Below are 18,550 nucleotides of genomic sequence, written 5' to 3' on the forward strand. Positions count from 1 at the left end.
AGAATTGTGGGATTTCCTGTGAGATTTCCTGGGACACAAAAGGATGAAAATTCAAGTCAGAGACATGATGGTTCTCTCTGGGGAAATCCTGACTCTGAAAGTACAAGGCCAAGGTCAACCAGAACATTAGATAAGGAGTTTGTCAATGTGTGAGAGGCTAATTGAGACTTATTCACCTTTTCTGTCTCAATTCCTCTCCTTCCGAAGACCTGGAAATCTCTCCAGTCTCACGGAAAATAAAACTCTCATCAGTCAGATGTCGGCTGATCCCAGCGGTTCAGAAACTTTATTGAAGTTATTTACAGCTATGTATATAAGCACAGCTAGCACACATGTCCGGCAGAATTGATGGTGACCAGCGAAGAAGCTTATTAGTAATACTTGTCATTTCCCACATTCCCTTTCCAGTGACTTATGTCCGGCTACGTAGCGGAAGCTGAATCATGTCACTCTAGGCTAGTGATGGCCAACCAATGACACGCGTGTCAGCACTGACACGCCTAGCCGTTTTTGTTGACACGCTGCTGCATGCAGATTGATTGGATGACTATGTGTTTTGTGGCCAAATTTGGTGTGATTTGGTCCAGTGGTTTTGTTGTTTACTCCATGAGAATTATACACATTACATACATATATATATATGTATATACACACACACACACACACACACACACACACACACACTAGCTCTGCCCGGCCACGTGTTGCTGTGGCGAAGTATGGTGGTATGGGAAATAAAGTATTGAGAAATTGGTGGTAGTTAAGGTAAAGGGTAAAGGTTTTCCCCTGATGGAGCTTAGCCTTCTAACTGGCAGCAATTGGATAAAAACAATTATTCCTCTCCTTCTAATTAGGACATTATTTTTCTTTTCTTTTTGTTGTATGAACGTAGAGGCATGGATGAGGGGTTGTGCTGCCAAGTTTAGTGTTTCTGGGATGTGTAGTTTTGTTGTTTTGTCCTAGGCCGAAATTTCATTACCCTTTTATGTGTGTGTGTGTGTGTGTGTGTGTGTGTGTGTGTATAAATATTCTATTATTATTCTATTATTATTGTAGCATCTTATCATATTATTACTATTATATTATTATTATACTATTCATTATTCATGACTACATTGAAACTAGAATAGAAATCAGCATGGAAACTGCAAGAGGTACCGTACATGGAAATAATGGTAGTAAATAGTAAATTTATTGAATACAGTTATATATTACAATTATATATTTTTGTTATTTAAACTATACATATTGCGAAATTATGGTTATTTTCTCGAAGTGACACACCACCCAAGTCATGCTAGGTTTTTTTTGGTGAATTTTGACACACCAAGCGCAAAAGGTTGCCCATCATTGCACTAGGCAGTAAACCTAATTCTATGCACTTAACCATTCCTCTGCTGGAATGTTTACCGAAGCACCACACACTTACTTTAACAATGAGTGAACATTTCACACACTATATAAACCACTAGCTGTGCCCGGCTATGCGTTGCTGTGGCATTGTCTGGTGATGTTGGTGAGAAATTGTTGAGGTAGTGGTGGTACTGAATGTCTGTTGTATGGTAGTCTTTATGTTTAGTATGCACACTGAAGTGGATTATATGGCAGTGTGGAGTCAAGATAATCCAGTTCAAAGCAGATAATATAAGATTCTAAATGGGTTATATAGCTGTGTGGAAGGGCCTTGAGTCTACACTGCCATATAATCCAGTTAAAATCTGATAATCTGTGGAAGAGGCCTAAGTGAGGCCTAACTGTGCCTGTCCCCTGGGCTGAGTAGGCTGCTAGGAGACCAAGTGGGCGGAGCTTAGCCTTCTAACTGGCAGCAATTGGATAAAAACTATTATTCCTCTCCCTGTTATTAGGACTTTATTTTTCTTTTCTTTTTGTTATATCAACCTAGAGCCGTGGATGATGGGTTGTGTTGTCAAATTTCGAGGTTGGGGGGCCTGTAGTTTTGTTGTTTTGTCCGCTGCCCTGATGCCATCACTCTTTTATATATATAGATTACTCTGACAGAGTTGACATCCCTTTAATTGCTATGGCTCAATGCTATGGAATCCCGGGAGCTGCAGAACTTGTGAAACTACAACTTCCAGCACTAATCTTGATTCCCACACTATGAGTCCCAGGGCAGCCTCACCTTGCATTGGCAGCTGTAGCAGGGCTCGTCTGTAGCCAGGACTTCGTTGCCCACCAGGCTGGGAGTGCAGTTGCTCAGGGCTTCTGCAAAAAGGCACAAGAGGCAGAAACAAATGAGGGCATGGAATCATAGAACTGGAAGGGGCCCCAAAGGTAATCCAGACCAACCTCTTTCTGCCATATAGAACCCACAAGCCCTCCCAACAGACGCCCATCCAGTTTCGTCTCCAGAGAAGACAGAAGACTCCACCGAATTCTTCGGCAACATATTCCACTGGTTCCATTGGTTGCTGATGATGCTGTACAAGAAAACCGCACTGCAAACTAGAGCTGACAGCTGGCACAACAAAACATAGCATGGAAAGTTTCTTGACAAAATTGAAGGAAAAGCTGATAAGGAGAAGACCTGTCTCTGGCTCACGAATGGGACCCTGAAGAAGGAGACAGAAGGCCTGATCCTTGCAGCCCAGGAGCAAGACATCAGGACAAAGGCCATTAATAATAATAATAATAATAATAATAGAAGACCTGGCTCTGGTTCACGAATGGGACCCTGAAGAAGGAGACAGAAGGCCTGATCCTTGCAGCCCAGGAGCAAGACATCAGGACAAAGGCCATTAATAATAATAATAATAATAATAATAATAATAGAAGACCTGGCTCTGGCTCACGAATGGGACCCTGAAGAAGGAGACAGAAGGCCTGATCCTTGCAGCCCAGGAGCAAGACATCAGGACAAAGGCCATTAATAATAATAATAATAATAATAATAATAATAATAATAATAGAAGACCTGGCTCTGGCTCACGAATGGGACCCTGAAGAAGGAGACAGAAGGCCTGATCCTTGCAGCCCAGGAGCAAGACATCAGGACAAAGGCCATTAATAATAATAATAATAATAATAATAATAATAATAATAATAATAGAAGACCTGGCTCTGGCTCACGAATGGGACCCTGAAGAAGGAGACAGAAGGCCTGATCCTTGCAGCCCAGGAGCAAGACATCAGGACAAAGGCCATTAATAATAATAATAATAATAATAATAATAATAATAATAATAATAATAGAAGACCTGGCTCTGGCTCACGAATGGGACCCTGAAGAAGGAGACAGAAGGCCTGATCCTTGCAGCCCAGGAGCAAGACATCAGGACAAAGGCAATTCAGGCCAAGATCGAAAAATCAGCTCATGACCCAAAATGCAGACTGTGCAAGGAAACCGACGAAACCATGGATCATATCCTCAGCTGCTGTAAGAAAATTGCACAGACAGACTACAAACAGAGGCACAACTACATGGCCCAAATGATTCATTGGAACTTATGCCTCAAGTACCACCTGCCAGCAACAAAGAACTGGTGGGATCACAAACCAGCAAAGGTCGTGGAAAATGAGCACGCAAAGATACTGTGGGACTTCCGAATCCAGACTGACAAAGCTCTGGAACACAACACACCAGACATCTCAGTTGTGGAAAAGAAAAAGGTTTGGATCATTGATGTCGCCATCCCAGGTGACAGTCGCATTGAAGAAAAACAACAGGAAAACCTCAGCCGCTATCAGGACCTCAAGATTGAACTTCAAAGACTCTGGCAGAAACCAGTGCAGGTGGTCCTGGTGGTGATGGGCACACTGGGTGCCGTGTCAAAAGATCTCAGCCGGCATTTGGAAACAATAGACATTGACAAAATTACGATCTGCCAACTGCAAAAGGCCACCCTGCTGGGATCTATGCGCATCATCCGAAAATACATCACACAGTCCTAGACGCTTGGGAAGTGTTCGACTTGTGATTTTGTGATATGAAATCCAGCATATCTATCTTGTTTGCGGTGTCATAATAAAACAATAATAATAATAATAATTTATTTTATTGTATGACACAGCAAACAAGATAGATATGCTGGATTTCGTTTCACAAAATCACTAGTCGAACACTTCCCAAGCGTCTAGGACTGTGTGATGTATTTTCGGATGATGCGCGCAGATCCCAGTCGGGTGGCCTTTTGCAGTTGGCAGATCGTAAATTTGTCAATGTCTATTGTTTCCAAATGCCGGCTGATGATGATGATGATGATGACGACGACGACGACGACGACGATGATTATTATTACTGTGAGGCCCAGAACTGTGTCATGGTTTGCAAAGGCACTGTGCTGTGTGTGTTAACTGGAAAATGAAGTGCATGAAGCCAATTGGCTGAGCCTGAAAAGATCTGGGGATTGATTTGGCACTGTTTCTGTTCTGCTGCTGCAGACCCAGTTTGAACAAGTTTTCAGTGCTGAGTACAGCTGAGAAAAGAGAGCAGTGTGAACTCAGAGAGGCCTGTTTGCTGCTGAGAAAAGAGGGAGAAGAACCAGGACTGTATTCTTCTCTGAAGCAGATTTGTGGACTGAGACAAATCCACAAAGACTGCGGACTTCTGTAAGTGATCAGAGGGACCACTGTAAATACTACTGTTTTTCTTTTGATCTCTTGGAATCAGTAAAGTTCCTGTATTTCTGTTTTGAAAACCTGAGTGGCATGTTATTATTCTGCGGGTGACTCTGGATCCCGGGCACACGTAAGAGCTTCCATTTATCGGCATCAATCCGTAATAAATTGGACACAGTGTGATTTCAGGTAAAGAGGCCTGACCAAACCCAAATAGAGAGGCATCATGACTTCCCTTGATCTGGACACTCGTCTCCTTTGGATGCAGTCCAGAATCCCATTGGCCTTTTGAGCTGCTGCATCACACTCTTGGCTCAGGTTCAGTTTACTCTCCACGAAGACTCCAAGATCTTTCTCACATGGATAGTTGTGGAGCCAAATGTTGCATATTCTGTATTTGTGCATTTCATTTTTTCTGCCTAAGTGAAGTATCCAACATCAGGAGAGAATGCTTCTGGAACATGGCCACACAGCCCGAAAGACATACAACAACCCTATCCAACATTTCTCCTTGTTGAAATTCTTTGCGTTCGTTTTGGCCAATAATCTCTCTCATCTGTGAAGGTCATTTTGAATTCTGACCCTGTCCTCTGGAGTATTAGCACTCCCTCCCAAACTGGTCCTATCTGCAAATTCTATCCTATTCCATTATTCAAGTCATAGATAAGGATGCTGAACAGCCCTGAAAGGCCCAGGACAGACCCCTGTGGCACCCCAATAGTGACCAATAGTGATAGCTGGGGAGCAGGCTGATGAGCAGCCTGCTGCAATAAATCACTCTGACCAAGAGGTCATGAGTTCGAGGCCAGCCCGTGGCGGGGTGAGCACCCATCAATTAAAAATAAAAAATAGCCCCTGCTTGTTGCTGACCTAGCAACCCAAAAGATAGTTGCATCTATCAAGTAGGAAATTTAGGTGCCACTTATAAAGTGGGGAGGCAGATTTAACTAATTTATGACGTTGGAATGAGGAAGTGCGGTCACAGTGGATGATGAAGCAGCTGCTCCCCCCTGTGGCCAGAATCAAACATCCCCTCAGGAGAAGGTTAAATTGCCTCTGCGTCTGTCTCTGTCTCAGCTCTATGTGTATATGGGCATTGAATGGTTTGCCTTATATGTGTATAATGTGATCCGCCCTGAGTCCCTGAGGGTGAGAAAGAAGGGCGGAATATAAATACTGCAAATAAATAAATAAATACTCCAGGTGCAGCCCTGTGGGCACCAACCCACTGTGGCTTTTTTGTATCACTGGGAAAGGGGGTGCGGGAGGCTTACGGGCGCAAGTGGGGCAGCAGTGCCCGGGTCCCGGCACCTGAATCTGTTCCCGGGGACAGTCCAACAGGCTGGGACACTGCTTCCGGTAGCATTGCAGGTGCTGTTCGCCATCAGACATCACCTGGAGAGAGAGAAAAAAGAGAATACAGGCAGTCCTGAGTCATAGGCATCTGTAATTAATATGTATTTTTATTTTCAATTTACATATTCATAAAAAACAGTGAAACAAATCTATATAGGGGTATATATTGGGTCGGGATGCGGCGTAGCTGCAATAAATCACTACTGACCGAGAGGTCGGATTGAGCCTGGGTCGGATTGAGCACCCGACCATTAAAATAACCCTGCTTGTTGTTGACTTAAGCAAACCGAAAGACAGCTGCATCTGTTGAGTAGGAAATTTAGGTACCGCTTTATGCGGGGAGGCTAGTTTAACTAATTTACAAAACCATAAAATCGTCCAGCAGCATGTGGAAGAATGAGGAAATACTCCATCAAGGACTCGGTGTCACAAGTGGATGCTGAAGCGGCAGCTCCCCCTGTGGCCGGAATCGAGCACACCCTCAGGAAGCTGGAAGCTGGAGAAGGTTAAATTGCCTCTGTGTCTGTCTTTGTCTCTGTCTCTATGTTCATATGCCATTGAATGTTTGCCATGTACGTGTACATTGTGATCTGCCCTGAGTCCCCTTCGGGGTGAGAAAGACGGGCGGAATATAAATACAGTAGAGTCTCACTTATCCAACATAAACAGGCCGGCAGAATGTTGGATAAGCGAATATGTTGGATAATAAGAAGGGATTCAGGAAAAGCTAATTAAACATCAAATTAGGTAATGATTATACAAATTAAGCACCAAACATCATGTTATACAACAAATTTGACAGAAAAAGTAGTTCAATGCTCAATAATGCTATGTAGTAATTATTGTATTTACGAATTTAGCACCAAAATATCACGATGTATTAAAAACATTGACTACAAAAATACGTTGGATAATCCAGAATGTTGGATAAGCGAGTGTTGGATAAGTGAGACTCTACTGTACTGCAAATAAATAAATAAAACAACTACTTTTAAAGTAAGGATTGCACAATTAAACAGGAAAAAATACTTTCAAGCCAGGAACAGAACGCTTTTCAAATTTTGTTACGTAGTGTATTGTTCTGTTCATGTTACAATCCATCTTTAGACAAAGGTGAGGTATAAAGCTAATCAATCAATCAATCAATCAATCAATCAGTCAATCAATCTCTGCCTTGTTTTCTTTGGCTTTCCAGAAAATGGCATGAGCAGGGCAGGAAGTGAGACTAGATGATCTCAAGGGACCCCACTTCAAACATTGTTCCAAAACAGGGGCCTCACCTCACAGGTGCAAATCTCACAGGGATCCTTTCCTGGCTGGAAACTCTCACCTGGTCCATACACAAGGCCCTCGTAAATGCAATCTGGGGAAAAGAGGGAGCCACAATTAGCCTGAAACAACTCCATAGTTCTCTTTAACACTACATATTACAGTGCTATCATTGAGGAAGTACTTCACCAAGGACTTGGTGTCACAATGGATGATGAAGCAGCAGCTCCTCCTGTGGCTGGAATTGAGCACACCCTCAAGAAGCCAGAAGCTGGAAAATGTTAAATTGCCTCTGTGTCTGTGTCTGTATGTCTAATGGCATTGAATGTTTGCCATGTATATGTACATTGTGATCTGCCTTGAGTCCTCTTTGGGGTGAGAAAGAAGGGCGGAATATAAATATTGTAAATAAATACATAAAGGCCCAGGTTTGAAGGCCCGTCCAGCCACGGAGGCCCAAACTGGGTGACCATGAGTGAGTCACAGCCGCTCGGCCTCAAGACAAACTCTAGGGAAGAAATCTCCCATCCAAATGCTCACCAGGGCTGACCCTGCTTAGCTTCCAACATCAGATCAGGTACCAATGCATGTCCACTGAGAGACTCGACTGAGAGAGATGCCCTCTGCCCCAGCCCTCCTGGTTGGAAGCCTGTCCTGTTTTGTTTTTCAAGAACAGCCTTAAAACACTATGGTAAGTAAATGAAAGCTGCTTTACTTCAGCAAAACATAAAGAACAGCACACTCAGTGGAATAATGCAAAAGGAAGCAAGGAGGTTTTAGAGTAAACACAGTTCTTAGTCTCTGATAAATTTTCAAATTAAATAGCAGTCTTACTTCAGAGAAAGAAACAGCAATAAATCCTTAGGAACAGTTTCCCAGATGCAGAATTGAAGCAGGCACAAGGGAAACAAAGGCTTAGGCATTAAAGTCAGTTTGTTACCAGCAAAAGCTGACTGCACCTGTTTCTGCTTTATTGCCCTGAATCCCCTCCCAGCTGCTAGGGCAGTTCCCAATTACTCAGCTGCACTTCTGGCAGGTATTCTAGCTGAATGACGTCTCTGCTCTGTTTCCTTTCGCCTCTCCTGAAATGTGGGTACTTGCAAAATCTCCTCCTCAGATTCCAACTCACCCTCAGATTCATGAACACTTTCCTGCTCCCCTTCCTCTTCTGAAGAAGAGGAATCCCTAAAAAAAGCCCCTTCCCAGAACCTTAGGCCCCACCCCTTTCCCATCCCTACCTGCACACAGCGGGCAACACTCCCCAGGAACGTTGATCTGGTTGGTGCAGGAGCGGATGCAGGCGATCTCGGCGCAGGTGGCCACGCCGTCCACACACATGCAGGCCATGCAGGGCACCGCCGAGGAGAGCCAGCTGGAGCCGTCGGGGCGTTCTCGGCCCTCATAGGTGCAGCCTGAGCAAGAGGGCAGGAAGTGGGGCCGGAGTGCCAGGGTTGGATACAGGCCATCCCGAGTTGAAAACATCCAACTTACAAATGACTCATAGTTAAGAACGGGGCTGAGACAAACAACATTTGGTGGCCAGACTATTAAATGGACAACTCCCCTATTAAATGAGCTCCACTGGTTGCCGATCAGTTTCCGGTCCCAATTCAAGGTGCAGGTGATTACCTATAAAATCCGAAACGGCTCAGGACCTGCCTATCTTCGTGAAGGCCTCTTCCCCTATGAACCCAAACGGGCTCTAAGATTGGCTGGGGAGGCCCACCTCCATGGAGGGGACGAGAGAGAGGGCCTTCTCGATGGTGGCCCCCCGACTCTGGAACTCCCTCCCAAAAGGAGATGAGATTAGCTCCCACCCTGGATTCCTTCTAGAACAGAATAGTTTTCAAATTTTGTTACATAGTGTTATTGGAACAGTGTCTGTATTGGGTTATTGGACTGTGTAGACAGGGGTGATGGATCTGAGCAAAGGGGCATCTTCCCAGAAGTAAGGCATGTAGGTACCTTTGCAACGTGGGCAGCAGACCCCAGGCTCCGTCACGGGGTGGGAGCAGGACATTGGGGGGCACTGGATCATCTCACAGCGGACGTTTCCATCCTGTAAAGAGGAAAGCCAAGACTGTCAGAACCCTGCTACTAGAGCCTGTATGTGGCTCTGAGTTTCAGGGTCACTGACATTGATAAGACACCTGCGTCTCAGGACTCGGAGAAGAAACGGCTGCTGGACTTGGCGGGGAATTTGCGCGGGGTTTTACTGAGCGGGAAGAGACTTTTCAAATGAGGGGGAGGGTATATAAAGGATGGTTGGCCGGAGTCTCCCATTCTTGGCTTTTCGGATGTTTATGTTTCCTGCAGTAAAGTTTCTGGTGATATCACAGAGAGTCTCGTGTGTTCATTCAGGAGCGGCTGTGGTGAGCTGACACTAAGCCAAGAATATAGACACCATCCCGCCGTAGCGGTGAGGTGTAACATGCAAGTGGAGGATGAAGAACTCTTGGGCGCAGGAGGAGGAAGGTCGGGAAGGGCCACTCCCGAGCCGGACGCTGAGTTCCACCAACTGGCGGCCCTGGCGTCATCCACCGCTTATGCCCAGCCAAATGGGGTAACCCAGAGGCGTGGAGTGGTGCGGGGAGACAGCACCGGAGGAGAGGAAGGTTCACCTTCCCCAGGCCCACAAAGGATGGTGTTTCTGGAGGAGAGGATGTCGGCGATGGAGACCACCCTGGCAGTAATGTCGAGGGCGATGGAGCGCCTGGCGTTTTTGGCGGAGCCAGAGAGAGGAAGGGAACTTCGGGCTGGCTCAATGTGGGACGTGAGCGTGGGAAGCAGCCAGGGCTTTGCAGACCTCCCAGCACCGAAGGGAAGGGAAATGCGAAAGGAGCCCGGCGCCCGGCCCAAGACCCAACCAAGCCTGACGCGGGTGGAGGAGAGTGACGACGAAGGGGAAAAGCCTCCGAGAATCCCGGCTACGCTCCCAGCTAAGACCCTAGTGCCCCTGGCGAATGCCGGGCGTGGCACAGGGCCAAGAGAAACAGCAGCGGGGCCCACTGGTCCGCAAGGGGGCTTGCGACGGGCGGAGAATTGGGGATTGCCACCACAGGGACCCCTACCGAGACGAGAGGAACTAAGGATCGAATTTGGGGGAGAGTCCTCTGAACTGGATTTTTTCCTTACCACGGTGAGGGGCTATATGGAGGACAATGCTCACACTTTTAGAACGGAATCCAGCCGGATACGGGCCATTGGCGCAGTGTTGAAGAGGGGAGCGGCTAGCTGGTACGTTCAGCTGCACGCGCGGCGCGACCCATGTCTGGGGTCAGTCCGACGCTTTATGGGGGCCCTGGAGACCCGTTTCCGAGATCCATTGGAGCAGATCCGGGCGAGGGAGAAGTTGAAGACCGCCTCCCAGGGGCAGAGGTCGGTATCTGAGTATGCGGAGGAATTCCAATGCCTCGCCGAAAAGGTGCCGGAATGGTCTGCAGTGACAAAGATGGAACTCTTCAAAGAGGGGCTCAGGCGGGAGATCCTCTCCTGGGCGGTGCATCGTGATGAGCCTGACACACTGCGCGGATGGATTCAGCTGGCGGGGCGCGTCGAGACATCGCTGGCCCAGGCGAGGAGGCACCGAGGAGCGCTACAGCAACGGCCGCAGATGAAAGAGGGGAGCCGGAAGGAGGGATCAGCCCCAGCCAGGAGGAGAGCGGAGCCGACAGGGAACGTGAGCGCCAGCAGGAGTGGCTGCTTTGTGTGCGGCCGGTTGGGCCACAGAGCTGCCGAGTGCTGGCAGAGAAAAGGGGAAAGCGGAGGCCAGCCCAAACCAAGAGCCGTGGCAGGAAAACGCGCCGAGGAAGAAACATCGATGAGGCACCATTCGGGGGGGTTGGTAAGTCAGGACAAAGCTATGATAGTGGTCCCCATTCAGCTTGAAAATGGCAGCAAACAAGCAACCTGCAAAGCGTTTGTGGATTGTGGATGTTCCAGGAACATCATTTCCCCTGAATTAGCCGAGGGATTAGGATGCGAAAGGACGAACCTAGAATCCCCAATAGCATTTTCGCAGTTGGACGGATCCACAGCATCAGGATCGTTAGCTAGGTACAGTGCCGAAGATGTAAAGTGTAAGATAGGGAGTTGGGAAGGAAAGGTGTCATTTGTGATATCACAAATAGCCAGCTATAATGTTATACTAGGCATGCCGTGGCTGGGGCAGGCCAACCCGCAAATCAACTGGGAGGATAAGAGCATGATTTTCGGGATGAGTTTGGAAGAAGGGAGCCAGGAAGTTGAGAGGGAGCCGGGGAAAAGGGGGGAGGAAGACTCTATCAGAATAGCAGAACTGGCAGATAAATTACCCCCAGAGTATCGGGATTTTGTGGACGTGTTTGACGAGAAGGAAGCAGACAATTTCCCACCGAAGCGGAGAGTTGAAGTGAAAATAGAGCTAGTCCCAGGAGCAGAGCTTCCCAAGGCAAAGATATACCCGATGTCGGCTAGGGAAAAGGAGGAACTGAGAAAGTACATTGATAAAAACCTAGCGAGAGGTTTCATAGAACCTTCGAACTCCCCTTTAGGGGCACCTGTGTTGTTTAGGAGGAAAAAGGACCAAACGCTGAGGCTCTGCATTGACTACAGGGGCCTGAATGCAATCAGTACTGTAAATAAATACCCTCTACCCTTAGTGAAGGACTTGATCGCCCAGTTATCGGAGGGACAGATATTCACTAAATTGGATTTAATTGAGGCTTACCATAAATTGCAGATCAAACCAGAGGACAGGTGGAAGACGGCCTTCTCCTGCGCCTTCGGATTATTCAATTATTGTGTGCTCCCATTCGGTTTATGCGGGGGAGGGGCCGCGTTCATGCAATTAATCAACGAAGTGTTGCATCCATTATTGTACAAGGGAGTCTTTATTTTTTTAGATGACATATTGATAATGTCTCGGACCAAGGAGCAACACGTAGAACTAGTCAGGGAAGTCCTACAAAAGTTGAGGGAAGCGAAGCTGTATGCGAAGCTTGCCAAGTGCGAGTTCAATAAAGACCAGATAGACTTTCTGGGGTATAGGATTTCCTCCCAGGGAGTGGCGATGGACCCTGCGAAGGTGGAAGACGTAAGGGGGTGGGAAGCCCCCAGAACACGGAAGCAGCTGCAATCCTTCCTGGGGTTCGCAAACTTCTATAGAACATTTATCAAGGACTTTGCGCGCCTCACTTTGCCATTAACGGATTTGTTAAAGACTAAAGGCAGGGGAGAAACAGCCAAAGTGAAGGCCCCAGGGGCCAAACTGACCTGGACAATAGAATGCCAGGAAGCTTTCGAAGCCCTAAAAAAGCGTTTTACCGAGGAACCTGTCCTACAGCACCCTGATATGTCTAAGGCCTTTGTACTACATTGCGATGCGTCAGACCGGGCATATGGGGCAGTTCTGCTGCAGAAAGACGAGGGGGGGAACCTGAAGCCATGTGGCTATCTGTCAAAAAAATTTAGCGATACAGAAAAAAACTGGCCGATTTGGGAGAGAGAAGCCTTAGCGATTCTGAAAGCACTAGAGTGCTGGAGACACTTCCTGGAAGGAAGTGGAACACCGTTTGAGGTGTGGACTGATCATAGAAATTTACAGTATCTGAGATCCCCTCGTAAACTATCAGCGAAGCAGATTAGATGGGCCCAATATTTCAGCCGTTTTGATTTCAGACTCAAGTTCTTCCAGGGGAAACACAACATACTCGCTGACGCTCTCGGATGCCTCAGCACGGGGGAGGAATTCAGGAATCTGAGGGGAGCCTTTTCCTAGATAAGCAATGGGGCCTGGCAGTACTGACTCGAGCACAAGCAGCCAAAGAAAACAAACGCACTGCCATTTCCACGGGGGGAGGAGAAATATGGGAGGAAGAGTTGAAGCGAGCATATGGAATGGACAAATGGTTACAAACGAACAAAGAACAGGGAGAACTGTGTGGGGATTTGGTGTTTGTTAATAAGAAATTGTATATTCCTGAATGTTTAAGACAAGAAATGTTAAGGAAATGCCACGATAACAAGGGTGCAGGTCATCTAGGCCCCACCAGGACTATTAAACTGTTGGCCAAACAATGCTGGTGGCCCGGAATGAGGAAAGACGCCAGGGGGTACGTCACGCAGTGTGAATTATGTGCAGAGGGCAAGACACCACCTGGGAAGCCCCAGGGGCTATTGCAGAAGGTGGTGGAGCCCATGAGGCCATGGGAATGCGTGGCAATGGATTTTGTAGGCGAACTACCCCCCAGCAGAGGCCACAGATACATTTGGACAATATTGGACCTATTCTCAAAACAGGCACACTTTGTGGCCCTGCCAAAACTCCCCTCGGCTGAAAAGCTCGCTGATTTGTATGTGAAGCATGTATATCGCCTACATGGGTGCCCCGACAAAATAATTAGCGACCGGGGAGTCCAATTCACTGCAAAATTTTGGGGAAAATTCTTACAGCTGTTAGGAGCGGAAAGGAATCTGAGCTCGGCTTTTCATCCCGCGACCAACGGGGGGGTCGAACGTACCCAACAGACACTGTGCCAATTCTTGAGGATGTACACCAATTATAGACAGGACGATTGGGCGGACCTTCTTCCGTTTGCTGAGATGGCTTTTAACGGGGCCGTACATTCGGCCACAGGTCGTGCCCCATTCGAAATAGTATACGGACAGGAGGTGGCACCTTTCCCCAGGCTACCCGAGTGGAAGGAAGGAGAGGGCCAGACCGACAAGGAATGGCCGGCCAAAATTAAACAAGGGTGGCAGACCGTGGTGGAGGCATTGAGGGAAACACAAAAGAAGTACAAGCTCTTTGCAGATCGTAGGCGCCGAGAGGGGGACAAATTGGGCGAAGGAGATCTGGTTTGGCTGAGCACAAAAAACCTGAAATTGGGGTTCCCATCTAAGAAATTGGCTCCACGCTATATAGGGCCGTTCAGGGTAGCGAAAAGAATAAACGAAGTGACCTATGAGCTGAAGCTACCCAAGGACCTAGGGAAGGTACACCCGGTATTCCATTGCAGCCTGTTAAAAAAGTATAAAGGAACTCTGGACAGCGGAGAACAATAGTTGTGTTTAATCTTTTCCTTCCAGGACGAAGGGGAGGAGGACGCCATGTCAGAACCCTGCTACTAGAGCCTGTATGTGGCTCTGAGTTTCAGGGTCACTGACATTGATAAGACACCTGCATCTCAGGACTCGGAGAAGAAACGGCTGCTGGACTTGGCGGGGAATTTGCGCGGGGTTTTACTGAGCGGGAAGAGACTTTTCAAATGAGGGGGAGGGTATATAAAGGATGGTTGGCCGGAGTCTCCCATTCTTGGCTTTTCGGATGTTTATGTTTCCTGCAGTAAAGTTTCTGGTGATATCACAGAGAGTCTCGTGTGTTCATTCAGGAGCGGCTGTGGTGAGCTGACACAAGACATTTGCACTACAGAATTTCCCAGACAGGCTGGGCACGGTCTTGCAAGGCACTTGCATGATGTGTTGCCCAGGCTGTATCCACCTTGTCCAAATGCAGGAGGTCTGATTTCTGTCTCTAAGTAGGAAGAACTTTCTGGTTAACAGTACTGTCCCAGCTGGCTTAATGGGAGTCCTCATGTCAGTCTGAACAAGAAGGGGCAGATCTTTTATTGGGCACAGCTGGACCTTTCGAGCAAGGATGGAGAGAAACCAGAAAGCCAGCAAGTTGGTTGCTTGAAGGGTGGAGAGAAGAACATCCTACAGTAGTAGGACTGCTCATGTTCACTTCTAAGGGAACTAGGTGAGTTGAGCTTGGAGAAAAGAAGGTTGAGAGAAGGGGGCCTGAGAGCCATGTTGAAATGTTTGAATGGATGTCACATAGAGGAGGGGGAAGCTTTTTCTCTCCTGATCTAGAGACTAGGACCCAATAGGAGCAATGGATTCAAACTGGAGGAAACGAGATTCAAGCTAAACCTTAACTGTGAAATATATTGCTTGGGATTGTGTTGGAAGTCTCCGTTAGATAGAAATGGCAAAGCATCCCTAATCACATAAAAATACTGTTTGATGAACATGTGGTTGGTCGAGAGCACCTGGGTAGGGACTGTGAATGTCATGATGGAATACAGAAGGGAATGTGGTAATGCCTAAGTCATAACCACGTGAGGGTTAGTGCAGAGGGGTTGCATCAGCCAGTTTCCCTTGATGATGACCTATCAGCAGTTGGCTATATAAGGAAGATGAAAGCATCCATCTCTCTCTCTCCTGTGGGTCTCAGTGTATCTGCCTATGTTCTCTGACTATCAAATGACTCTGATTGTTTGCAAGTACAAGGAAAGTGGATCTGCGTATCCTGTTTGTATGAGGGCTATCCAGAAAGTAGATTACGTTTTGGAATTAAAAATGAACATAGGAGAAAACATTTACCATATGCAGTTGAAAGCCAGACCCAAATACCACTTCTCAACATAGTCCCCATTGAAATCTAGATACTTACCATAGTGATAAAAAAGTTTGGAAAGTCCTTCCCCACCAAACTTTGCCACTTGGCTTGCGTCCTCAACCAGGCAGGCGTCCCTCCCAGCAGCTGCGCATGTGCATGCGCTCAACTTTCCCCCATGCTTGTCCTTGCAAGGAAGGTTATGGCGACCGTTTTTTGGGACAGGAAAGGTGTGCTTCTTGCAAAACCTTAGAAGAGCGATCCAGGACGAGCATGGGGGAAAGTGGAGCGCATGCACATGTGCAGTTGCAGGGAGGGACGCCCGCCTGGTTGAGGACGCAAGCGAAGCGGCAAAGTTTGGTGGGGAAGGACTTTCCAAACTCTTTTATCGCTATGAGAAGTGCCTAGATTTCAATGAGGACTATGTTGAGAAGTGGTATTTGGGTGTGGCTTTCAACTGCATATGGTAAATGTTTTCTCCTATTCTTTGTTCATTTTTAATTCCAAAACGTAATCTACTTTCTGGATAGCCCTCGTATATTTGTATATATTGCAACTGTGAAGATTAAAGCCTCCAGATATTTTGGATGAAAACCTATAACACTGTGTAGATAACGTCAAATGCTGGCAGTTGGACTCTACTGATAGACGGGTTGAAGCACATGTTTTGCTATGAAAGGACTCTGCTGTATTTCGCTTGCTTCTGGGACCCTTGCTATCCAGATTACAGCAGTTCAGGGAGGTCATGATTTGGAAACTATACATCACGTCACGTACCAGCATCTTGTGACCTTCTCCTTCTTTGGAGGCTTTTAAACAGAGGCTGGATACCTATCTGTCAGGAAGGCCTTGATGCGGTCTTCCTGCCTGGTAGAAGGCGGTTGGGCTGGAAGACCCTTGAGGTCTTTCCCAACTCGATGCTTCTGTGATCTCTCCTGGAGGGCAGCATTAGAGAGAGACAGGAAGGTGGGCAGGTTGGAGCTCACCTGGCAGGTGCACTGGAGGCAGGACTCGGGCTTAAAGGCCTCCCCGTTTGCATAGCGCTCTCCTTCGAAGAGGCAGCCGTGGCAGCGAGGGCAGCACTGGCCAGGGTCGGGAACCGGGTGCGAGCAGAGCGTCTCTTTGCAAGGCACCGATTCGCAAGAGGTCTCCCCAGCCTGAAAAGAAAAGGCAAACAAGGCAGTGGTAGCAGCCTGTATCTATCCTTTCCACCTGGCTATCTTGTTAGTGTTATTTGTTGTTAGTGTGAAATGTTAGATCAATAGTTTTGCTGTCTGGATTGTACTTCTGTGTTCCAGCAGCACATGGGTTCATCACAAGCCAGCTTGATTGATAGCCTGCAGAGCCTATAGGTCAAGACTTCTGGACTCAGGAGCTGCCGGACAGGACATTTGTCATCTGGCAAAGAGAGAAGGCATGCTTTACCCTTGCTAGGGAAAGCGTGAGTCCTATGAGTGATGGACTTTGTAACTGTATATAGATGTATATAATAAAGCCTTTGAACCGCTGGGATCAGCAGAATTACAACTGTGGTGTTGGTTTGTCGGTGCTGCTTTAGCTGGAAGCTTAAGCAGTCTGACTGGAGAGAAGAAGAAGGTGAGAGGACCAAACTCACCAATGAGTCAGGGTGTTGCGGAGGTTAATTGAGCGTAACCCCTGCCTTGTGCATCAGCATATCTATCTATCTATCTATCTATCTATCTATCTATCTATCTATCTATCTATCTACTATCTATCCTCCATCTATGCACCATGTTTCTCTCTCTTACTCAATGGGAAGCTGGACAAGATGCCCTCAAAGTATCCTATCCTAGTCATCCTTCTTTTCATCTATCCATACATAGTCTACCCACCAATTTATCAATTTGGGTCTTGATCAAGAGGGCAAGAATAAATATAATAATACCTAACAATATAATAATTGAGCCGTTTCTCTCATTCTCTCCCCTCCCGGATCTCCATCCACATCTTTATCTGTCTTTGCCTCTCTTGTTGGAGGTATGGTTTGTGTAGTGTGAAATTTTCACTTATGGTTTAAAGCTAGTGTTTGCAACATTCCAGTAGAGCAATGGTTAAATGCATAGAGAAAGATTAATGGCTAGAGTGACACTGTGTAGTTTCCACAAACATTGCCGGATATAAGTCACTGTTGTGGAATGTGGGCATTGATAAGTTTATAGATAACACTTTTCGGTTGTTGCCATCAATCGAGCTGGACATGTAGATGGTCTTCTCCGGCTGTGCTGTGTATATAAATGTAATTACTTCAATAAAAGTTAAGAACCGGGTTCGGCTGAAGCTGAGTGTGTATTTATGTTTGTCGACTAAGCAGATTGCTAGATTGCCGACAGAGAGGAATTGAGACAGAGAGGTGAATGAGTCTCAATGTAACTCTCACACTGACATTTCTCTACCCACCCACCCACCTACCCACCCATCTATCTCCTATCCTATTCAGCCATTTACATGCAAACAGCTGTGTGTGTAAGTAGAGTATAACCCCCAAACGTATGGACACGGTAACTATTATTTTATTTACCCGTATCCAAAAAAATGTACTCTCGGCATTTTCTAGGTCCTTCAACCCAAATCTATGGCATGCTTCCACTGGAAATTTGCTATTGAGTTGCACTGGAGAACCTAGGGATACTTGGGAAGTGTCCTTTTCTAGGTTCAGCAGCATGATTCTATGTTACCATTTGCTGGAAGTGCTTCATTTCTATATCTATAGGGTTTTCTGTTTACTGCAGTTTTGTGTTCCCATGCTGACCCATTGGGTTGCACCGATGTTCTTTGTGGTCCACTGGTTGTAATGAAAAGGCAATGAGTGCAAGGGAACAAAATGGTGGGTGGGTGTCTTACCGTACAGGAGCACCGCTGACAAGGGTCCAAGGAGGAGACCCACTGCTTGCCTTCTGCATACTCCCGACCTGCATGCTGGCAAATGGCTGTCAAGGGGGCAATGGGATG

The 18,550-nt window shown here is 46.9% G+C and overlaps 1 protein-coding gene across 1 annotated transcript in view; it reads right to left on the reverse strand.

Moving 5' to 3' along the window:
- The window catches only part of kcp (kielin cysteine rich BMP regulator), a 176,061-nt gene that overhangs the window by 31,570 nt on the left and 125,941 nt on the right, over positions 1–18,550 (reverse strand). The window contains exons 35-41 of the mRNA XM_062982751.1: positions 18,443–18,528; positions 16,567–16,737; positions 9,169–9,262; positions 8,442–8,615; positions 7,215–7,297; positions 5,853–5,973; positions 2,144–2,226 (exon numbers count right to left, since the gene is read on the reverse strand). Coding sequence (XP_062838821.1) covers positions 2,144–2,226; positions 5,853–5,973; positions 7,215–7,297; positions 8,442–8,615; positions 9,169–9,262; positions 16,567–16,737; positions 18,443–18,528 — 812 coding nt within the window. The remainder of the gene's footprint in view (positions 1–2,143; positions 2,227–5,852; positions 5,974–7,214; positions 7,298–8,441; positions 8,616–9,168; positions 9,263–16,566; positions 16,738–18,442; positions 18,529–18,550) is intronic.

This window comes from Anolis carolinensis, chromosome 5, assembly GCF_035594765.1.
Source record: "Anolis carolinensis isolate JA03-04 chromosome 5, rAnoCar3.1.pri, whole genome shotgun sequence".
Taxonomy (NCBI): Eukaryota; Metazoa; Chordata; class Lepidosauria; order Squamata; family Dactyloidae; genus Anolis; species Anolis carolinensis.